At 37.4% G+C, this 10,514-nt stretch overlaps 1 protein-coding gene across 1 annotated transcript in view; it reads right to left on the minus strand.

The window, feature by feature from the left end:
* Positions 1-220: 220 nt before the first annotated feature.
* Positions 221-10,514, minus strand: part of PTPRT (protein tyrosine phosphatase receptor type T) — a 703,069-nt gene continuing 692,775 nt past the window's right edge. The window contains exons 30-33 of the mRNA XM_081949356.1: positions 10,138-10,263; positions 6,542-6,705; positions 4,250-4,385; positions 221-1,321 (exon numbers count right to left, since the gene is read on the minus strand). Coding sequence (XP_081805482.1) covers positions 1,268-1,321; positions 4,250-4,385; positions 6,542-6,705; positions 10,138-10,263 — 480 coding nt within the window. The 3' untranslated portion in view covers positions 221-1,267. The remainder of the gene's footprint in view (positions 1,322-4,249; positions 4,386-6,541; positions 6,706-10,137; positions 10,264-10,514) is intronic.

Consider the following 10,514-nt stretch of genomic DNA (forward strand, 5'->3'; position numbering starts at 1 on the left):
TATTCATATCTCTTCTTTCATCAATAAAATTTGAAGGCCTGTATTATGTCCCTTGTTTGGGTAATATGATTGGCAAGCCTAACTTGTAAACTCATATATGTTAACATCTTACATATAAATGCCCTTTATCAGAAAGTGTTTGCAATCACCCATTCCTATGTGATCAGGATATTTCTACCACATCAGTTAATGAGGTATGTAACAAGTCCATCGACTGTACTATTTCATATAACAGATTTTGACTGTATAGGTCAGGGGTGTCAAACTGGCGGCCTGTGGGCCAGATGTGTCAAATGCAGGTCACGCTCACCCCAACTCTGCGAAGGGAAAAACCTTGCGAAACATCACATGACGACGTGACACCATGAGTTTGACACTTGTGGTGTAGGGGGTAGAATAATCCCCAAGGTACATATTTTGAGCCCATCCTTCAATTTCCTCCTTTTGTAAATATACACAGCACACAACCAAATACATATGATAAAACAAAATTAACTTCATTACCAAGCAAAGGAATGATAATTTGAAACATGAAGATAATTTCAGGGTGACCTCAATGTACTTTGCTGGGAGGTGCAATTTTACAGAGTTGCTTCACCAGCACTGCAGCTGATAGGAACCATTAAGATTTAACCAATCCATGCAGAACATTCAAAATCTAGTAGCATTGTGTATTAATCAAGGCAGAAAATTAACTGGCAGCTTCTTCATTCCATAGCCTGCTTTTAAGACAATTAGAGCTGACAGAAAAAAATCACACATTTATGGTGGTGGCTTTTTCATCTGAAAAACTTAACACAAAGGCTGGCTGTGCTGAAAGCCAAACATGTGTTTAATGAAGCTTCCCTTTAAAGCAAACTGACTTATATAGCAAATTTAAAAAGTGAGGATTTGTAGAAACACAGAAAGTGGAGCTGATATTTTGTACACAAACACACACACACACACACACACATTCCTGTTTGCATCAAGGGAGGAAAAAAAGACACATCCAAAATGATAGGGAGAAGCAGTCAGAAGGGATTAGAAAGCAGAATATTCCACCCTGCCTCTTGCTTTGCCATAGTGGGTTGCTTAAAAGGCAAGAATGTTCTAAAAACAGATGGCAGCAGATTCCTCCTCCGGCACTCAGCTCTGACCTGGTTTCTCATTCAAGGATGAAGAGCTATATATGCTTTAGCCCATTACTCCTTTGAAGTAAAGTGGTGAACCAATGTCCTTCAAACACCAAAGCTTTAGGCATCCTTTAGCTCCCTGCCCTGATGAGCTAAAATGAACTTAAGTATTCCAATGCAACCTCATATACAAATTTATATTGTTCCTGAAAGAGAGAGAAAGAGAACACAGTGATAAATCAAGATAATATTCAGGTGACTCATTCTTTCAATGCACTCTACTTTGGTATCACATTTAGACTCCCCAAATCTCCCAAAATCCCATACACAGATGCAGGGTTTCAAATTTTCATTCAGTGCTCCGTGTGACCCTTAGAATATTGTTGTTCCATTTCATCAAATTGATAAGATAGAAGAATATGGGCAATATTGCAAGTTTAGATTACAGCACAATCAGCTTGAAATGTCTTTGACCATTCACATCAAATAAATGCATTGTTTTAAAAAATCAAATGCAAACAAGATTTTTTTTTAAGACAAATACATAGGACCCTTCCATAGAAACTGCACTTTCCCTGCTCTTCTAAAGATGAAAAGTTAGAAAACTAAATATAACTCCCAAGGAAGAAGTTTAAATAAATTGAGACTGATCTAGAAGATTCATGTATTTAATGAATCACTTTCTGTAAAAGTAGAGCACTTCAAAATTGCTTCGCCTGCAGCTCCCACTGCATGTTTGGACAACTTAATATCTACAGAGGTAGCTCTTCAAAAATGCCCTAAGTCAGGGATTCCCAAACCTCCTCAGTTCATAGCACTGTGAAGTATTTTACTGTGTCAGTAATTTTTTTCAGGGAATGCCATTGTTCCACTGTTCCACAGTGCCAGTGAACAATTGGGAACCACACAGTTCAAGCTGTAAGTTATTTAAAGTTTTAAAGATTAACCCAATTTAATATCTTAAATTGTGCTTACAAAATAATCATACTCTAGTGCAGATTTTTAGTATTATCAACATATGATCCGGGATCTTACATTGATATCCCAATTTGACTGAACTGAGGCTTGAGATCTTTTACAGGATCCCCTCACATGAGCAAAAATTAAGTTGCAATATGGGTATATGTGTATAAGGAACTTTCTACATTATTTTCTAGTTATCTTATTGCCACTGAAATTAATGGATGTAGCCCAACTACAATTAAGTAATTCAAGATTTGGGAAGGGGGAATCCACAGGCAATAAATGTTTTATTTCAAGAGCCAGGATAAAGGGTGCCCAAAATATATGTCTATTTTATTCATTGGTATCATAACATTTCTATTAAAACATCATCTAAACAGCCATCCAGAAGAAAAGCAATTGTTCAATTTTATTTAAAGTAGCGAAGGCACCTATACTTGATCCTGTTGGTTTAAAAAATTATAGGCCCGTTCTAAATGAACTATTTTAGGCCAGGCTTCACCAATATATTGAAGCTATCATTCTGTCATCTCTCAGATCTCTCATTATGTTCATCTCATATAAAGCAAATTGGCAAAATACTCTTAAGTATAGTTGTCTGACTAAGGATGGATGAAGCTGAGATTAAACTGAAGATGCTGGCTTGACAGTTGGATTCAACTTTGTTTGGAAGTTATTGTATTCCCCAAGAAAGAACGCAAACATTTCCCCTGACCTTATGTTGTCCTTGGATTCTTAGATGATGATAATATCTACCCACTGTGCCACCAGTGACCTTTCCATAACTAATCCATGTCTTAATTACATCACATTTCAGGCAAAATATCTGAAAGCTTCCATTGTTCTAAAATACAAGTGGTTAGATTATACGAGAGTAATATGAAAAGTCCTACATTTGCTGCTAATATTTTTTTCAGAGTTAGATCTAAGATAATATTTAAACTTTAAACTAACTTACTTTTGGTTTCTCTATGTAAAGCCCCGTAACTTTTTATAAATCTAGCTAGAAAAATATTACTTTGGCATATAGGAAAAGATTTTTGCTGATATCACACTCAAATAAGGGGATATATTTCCCTATTATATATTATTTTTGTTAGATACTTGTACTAACCGCACAGGTTTCACCAAGGTCCTCTGTTCCGGTGGTCGAAGGGTCTGACAGCTCCCTATAAACGGGTTGCTGTCAGACTCAACCTTCGCTGGATTGTTCACACTTGTTGTGTTATAATAAAGAGCTGTTGTTATCGTTAAGCCTATGTGTGCCTATCCATTACCCAATCTAACAATTTTAATATTTGATATTATTTACATTAGTTAATTCTTTCACTATGGTTAAAATTGGCTGAAGTTTTTTCCCCATGTTTCTAGTTTTGTTTCTTTTTCAACCTTAAATGGACAAGTAAGCATTACCTAAGTATTAGGGTTATTAAGTAAATAAACAGAGCATGTAAATTGCCACTGGACATAATCTTAGAATGTAGACAATATTATTTAGAATCTCAACAAGCAAACACATAAATACCACCCTCAAACATCTATGTGTCTGTGGGGCAGTGTGTCTGCTGTGTGTGTACTTGATTCAACTTATCTCACATCATTTCCCCTATATAGGAGGGGTAATATCAAAGGTCACATGTAGAACATTGAAGGTTCCTATTTTGCAAAAGGTTCCTATTTTGCAATCAGAGTTTAAAAATAATCCCAAACAGAGTTTCAAAGACTTTGAGTAAGAGACTGGAAATCTTTCAAAGCAATTCTTAAAACCGCCTCATCTTTCATTCAGGCTCACCTGGAAGCTTGAAAAGCTTTATAGAATAACAGAGAAGTGTTCTGCTTGTACAAGGTTTTTAAAAAAGGGCATCTTCTGAATTATTGTCAAAGTGTGCAAAATCCCACCTTGTTTAGGGATTTCTGAAGATTAAATTAAATGGATTTTATTATAATAGGTTTTATTAGCTCTGCATAGATGCTGTTTGCCCGCCTTTCAAAACAGAAGCAATTGAAATGTACTTTAAAATAAGTGTTCCTCAGGAGTTTTCTAAGTACGTAATGCAGCTTCTGCTATTATCTGAATAATACTTCAAATACAAAATGGATGCTTCGAAACAAAAAGAGACTCTGAATATTTTATTTCAAGGAACAAGAAGCAATCAACCTATTATACTTACCAATGTCTCCACCATGTTGGACTTGTTGTTCCGTAAGGTTTTCACTATGTGAAATACGTCAATGATATTTTGCTGCTGGATCATTTCACACACACTACATATGGCACAGAAGGTGCCACTGCGGCCACCACCATTCCTAGCAGAAGGATAAGAGCAGGTTTAGTAAATTACATTTGTTCATAGCAGAAGAGTATTTCAAGGAGATCTAAGAGATCTACCCAAATGCAAGACAACGAATTACATGTAACAGTCATATATACAATTCACTTGCATGAACGTTTTTCATAAAAATAGTTCAATGACATTAAATTCAGAACAGAAACATAGTAGCAGACATAGTAGCATTCTAATTTTTCTTGTTGGGACACACAATATAAGTTCTATCATATCATATCTCATACCAAGTATTAATGTGTGATATCTCTGGACCTTATAATTAATGCAAACAGGTTATCATCAATATTTGACATCCTTGGATAACTGGAACTTTCACTTTCTTTTGCTGGCTAAACATTCCAATCAGTATTCATACTCTACAATCTGATTTAGCCAGCATTCAACATTTCCCAGTGATCTAGAGTAACGAGGGAAACACTAGACTCATCCAACTGACATCACAACATAAATATTCTAGGACTTATGAATGGAGAAGGAGAACAGTTTAGAATGATCACTGAACCAGAATCATTGAGAGCCAGGCTTAATGATAACAAACCAAACAAACAACATATTGATTTTTAGCTCTATAATAAATACTATAATGCTGGTATAAATTTTAGATGGTGACCATGAAAGGAAGTTTTGAAACTTAGTTATGTATGAAAGCCTATAATACTGAAATTGGATATAAATTGTAAACAATGATTAAGAAAGAATGTTTAGAAACTTTGTTATCAAACATAATTAATTTTTATTTAGAACGTTTCATGAAGATAGAATGTTGTTGGATGATATGGAAAATAGACAATGGAATGCCATTTGTGGTTTTGCTTTGCATTTTGGAATATTTGTTACAAAGGGATGTTAAAACACTATAGTCATATGAAGGATGAGGTATGATATATATATATATATATATATATATATATATATATATATATATATATGTGTGTGTGTGTGTGTGTGTGTGTGTGTGTGTGTGTGTGTGTGTGTATGTATTTGTGTTACAACCCCTGGTATGCCTAAATATGGGAGGAAGGTCACTACTCCCTCTTTCTGTCCTTCGGCTCATCACAAAGACCATGCAGGCAGAAAACCATATTTTTATTTTTAATGTTGCCTTTTTATATTTGTGTTGTATTTGTACTGATAAATAAATAAAGGGAGACTAGTATAGATCTATTTCGAGCTAATTAGCTCTCATCAGCTAGCCATACCCTTACTGGGTTCAAATCCCAGTAAGGGTATGGCTAGCTGATGAGAGCTAATTAGCTCGAAATAGATCTATACTAGTTTCCCTTTATTTATTTATCAGTACAAATACAACATATATATATATATATATATATATATATATATATATATATATATATATATATATATATGTGTGTGTGTGTGTGTGTGTGTGTGTGTGTGTGTGTGTGTGTGTGTGTGTGTTGACCTTACACGGGAAAAGACCCGAATACAACAAAACCAGCATACCTACACCCGTGAAAATCTACGAAAACAAATATATATATATATATATATATATATATATATATATATATATATATATATATATATATATATATATATATATATATATATATATATATATATATATGATGTAAAATATATAATTTGATATGAATCACAGGTAATGACTGTGGAAGGGATGCACGAAAGTTTTTTGTAGCCAACTGACACACTTTTTGTAATTTGTAATGGAATATGTTTTTATGGAGTTTGTTGTGTCTTGTTTGTTTGTGTCTATTCAAAAAAGAAAAAATAAATAATTAAAAAAACATAATAGGGTAATCCCCATTAGGGTAATCCTGTGATGGCAAACCTATGGCACGCGTGCCACAGGGGGCATAAAGAGCTCTCTCTGAGGACACATGAGCCATCGCCTAAGCTCGGCTGAAACCACATAGGCCCATGGTGGCCCATTTTTACTATCAGGAGGCTGCAGGGAGGCCTGGCACATGGGGGTCCCATGCACATTGCATTATGGGTGAACACTTTTGGCACGCGATGACAAAAAGGTTAGCCATCACTGGGGTAATCCATCAAAATAACCAAGTTTGCAATCTTCTTTTCAGACAGGCAGTCCAGACTTAATACAGAAAACAAGGATGCAGAAATGCTTACAGGCAATGTACCACAGTCCGTCCATCTCGCCCATCATATTGCTCCTGCCACTTTTCCAACCGCCTGACCACTTTCAGGAGAGAGCGCTTAGAAGGAGGAGTGTCTCTATATGCTGGCCAGCCAATATACTGCAAGTGTTGAACTATACGGTACCCATCTTGCGGCTAAAGAAAAAGATCGTAGATTGGTTGAATCTTGAAAAGGAAAGCATCTGCGGTTCTATATACACCCAGAAGAACATGTGTTGTATTCTAAGAACTTTGAAAGAAGATTTCTCATTCATTTTGGTGGCAGGAATTGGGGAATATTTTCAGATATTTTAATTAGCATACATATTAGAGCATTCTTCAGTTATAACAGAAAAAGTAAGGAAACACTTTTCCTGCTTCAGAGTGGAAACCAATGATGCCATGTTAAGAAAGCCTTTTATAAGTTCTCTCTCTCTCTCTTGAATGTGATGAGCACATTTGGGGACAATGTCAGCTCTGGAATAAAAAAGTTCTTTTCTTTTAAAAATGGAGAAAACCCCATTTTTAATTAACAGACTATAAGGAGAGAAGCAACTTAGAACTGAGGAGAAACTTCCTGACAGTGAGAACAATTAATCAGTGGAACAGCTTGCCTCCAGAAGTTGTGAATGCCCCAACACTGGAAGTCTTTAAGAAGATGTTGGATAGCTATTTGTCTGAAACGGTATAGGGTTTCCTGCCTAGGCAGGGGGTTGGACTAGAAGACCTCCAAGGTCCCTTCCAACTCTACTATTGTATTGTATTGTATTGTATTGTATTATAATGGTATTCAGCTAATTACTTCAAAAGATTGAATATCAAGGATATATTTAGCATTGATACTGCAATAGTCTGACTCGTCTGTGTACCTTTGCAGGCACCATTATACTTACAAGTGATAGGTTAAAGGGGACATTTAATGCCACATCTGTTATTAGAGCAATTGCTTTCATCATCAATGCTTTGTAGGAGAATATAGATAGGTTGATGAAAGAGGGACTGCCAAATGGGATATGTTGAAACCATGTTAGCTTTTCTCTGTTATTTGTATAGATACGCTTACAACAGTTCATTTAGTGGCAGTTCAAAGTTACAACTGCATTTTGCAGCATCCCCATGTTCATATAATTCAGATCAGTGACGTGCGGTGAGGTTTATGGCTGGTGAGGCATTGATACAGTGCTGGGTTTCAAATATTTTTAGACTTGTGGACTTCAACTCCCAGAATTCCACAGCCAGGCATGCTCAGTTCCAATTTAAAGCGACAGCATTTGTTTTTCTCCTTTGCTCCTTCTTTCTTTTTCTTTTTCTTCTCCTTACCCTCCTTCCTTCCTCTCTCCCTTCCTCCCCCCTCTCAAACACACACACACACACACACAGAAGTTGGATTGGACTATCTCTCCTACCCCTTCCCTCACTCACTCACTCTCAAACAAACCCCCCCACACACAAAAGTTTGATTGGATATCTTTTCCAGTGGCTTGAAAGCAGCTCCTCTGCCATCCCCCCCCATTCCCCTGCTGCCTTTCCCAAACACCTCCACCATTGCAAATGCAGCTTGCTGTCTGGGTGGGAAATGCCTGGAACACAATAAAGCCCACCCACCACCTCCTGCTGGCAGGCTGGGGTGAGAGGAGAGGCAGAGAAGCCGGAGGGGAGCTGATCCGAGCCTTCCAAAAGAAAGAGGCTGGGGGGAAGTGTGTGTACTACAGCATGGCTCTTTGCCTGGCTTCCTGCCTCCTCCTGTGGTCTCCTCAGTGCTCGCTTGTGCTCTCCCTCCCCAAGTGTAGTTTGATTGCAGGCGGAGCCACGTTGCCTTTTCAAACTTGTAATCAGTGAAGCTGGGCTAGATTTTTATATAGTTTTATCCAGCTGTGTGTGTGTGAGAGAGAAATGAATGGGGGCCTGGAGAGGAAGTCACTACACTTGGGGAGGGAGAGCATCAGTAAGGAGACCACAGGAGGAGGCAGGAAGCCAGGCAAAGAGCCATGCAGTAGCACACACACCGGCCCCACAACGTGGCTCTGCCTGCAATCAAACTACTCTTGGGGAGGGAGAGCACAAGCGAGCCAGGGTCCTTCCCTCCAGCCTTTGCCCAAAGCCCTGCACAGCACCAGGAGGATGAAGTTTGAATTCCTCCCCCTCCCTCCAACCCACACGTACCTTTTCCAGCTTTTTTTAACAGTTAAGCAGAGTCATCCACGGTGAGGCAGTAACTAGCTCAGCTTTTTCCTTTTACTTTTTTTTTTCATGATGAGAGTGGTGAGGCTATGCCTCACTTGCCTCACCTGACTGCACGTCACTGATTCAGATGCTTGGCAACTGGATCATATTTATGGCCATTGCAGTATCCCTGGGTCATGTGATCACTTTTTGTGGCCTTCTGACAAGCAAAGTCAATAGGGAAGCCAGCTTCACTTAACAACCAGGTTAGTAACTTAACCACTGCAGTGATTCACTTAACAACTGTGGCAATAAATGTAAAATGGGGCAAAACTCACTTAACAAATGTCTTACTTAACAATAGAAATTTTGGACTCAATTGTGGTCGTACGTCAAGGAATACCTGCATTAGCTGACTGTCCATATTAGAGGAAGCTATGTACAATTACCAATGTATACTAAAATTTATGATGATATATATTCTTGAATGTATAATCCTAGATTGGGTATTTCCTTGACTTTTCTCATGCAAAACCTGGATTCATATCTGCCATCCTGCTCTAGTCTAGTACATGCTTCAAAAATTCAAGTTCAAGGATAAATGAAGAACAGCTAGGAAAGATACCAATATATATAAAAACTGCTTTGTGTATGTGTTTGTGTGTGTGTTCCAGCATAACTCTAGAACGCCTTGACCAATTTCAACCAACCTTGGTACACAGATGACTTACTCTCTGGAAACAAATACTGTGGGGGAAAGACACCCCTAAAATCTTTTTGGGTGTGTGTTCTGTTAAGATATAGCCTGTTGTGCCTTAAAATGGATTCTACTCTACTGCCATAAAATGGCTTCTACTGTGCAGCACAGTGGAATTGCCATGGTAACTGCTTCACAGTACTCCACAAGGGGGCTCCCACTGGTAAGGGGGAAAATCCAACATTAGAAATTACGTTTCATCCCGACATTAGCCCCTACAAATAAATACCCAGGCAATGCCATGTTATCAGCTAGTAGCTTATAAAAAACAAGGCAGGAATTAGAAAATAAGCCCCCATTATTGAAATATTTGCCAATGCTGCAATTGTTGGGGGACTAAAACTGTACAAGCAAGATAATAAGTAAAGAGGGAAGATCATTTTAGCATTTTGTAGAATGATAAAGAGTGCATTGATTAATAAGGAACAAACAGAATGGAACAAAATAACTATTTTGGCTTCATTTCTTATACTGATTCCTTTCAATAAGTAAAGCCTGTCCGATGTTGTGTGGTCAAAAGAGACATGCAGGCTGAAGAACAGTAACAATATGATCATCCCACCTACATTATCCTAAGGCATCCTGATATAATATTATATTATCCCAAGGTATGCTAATTAATATCTGCAGAATGAATATTGATACAACATTATTTGACATCTATTTACCCTTGCCATGTTGCAGATCCGAAATATCCGATTAATAATATCCTCATCTATGTCAGCAGAAACAAATTCCACTTGGATTGGCCCATAACAGCAAGATGTCTTCTCTGGCCAGTACTGCATACAAAGCTGATCGTAACAAAAGGAAAACAAACACGAATCAGAAAAAAAAAGAGAAATGCAAAACACCAGTTTTCACACAAAACCTTAGAATGTTCATTTCTATTAATAGACACTTGAACATTCTCTGTATACAGCATAAAATATTAATGACAAATACACAGGAAATCTTTCTCTTGATCCCTAGTCCCAGTTTTGCAAATTATCGTTCACCTTTATATTTCTCTAGTCTAAATTCTTGTTCAATGATGGAAATTATT

This window comes from Natrix helvetica, assembly GCF_964273705.1.
Source record: "Natrix helvetica genome assembly, chromosome: 3".
Classification (NCBI taxonomy): Eukaryota; Metazoa; Chordata; class Lepidosauria; order Squamata; family Natricidae; genus Natrix; species Natrix helvetica.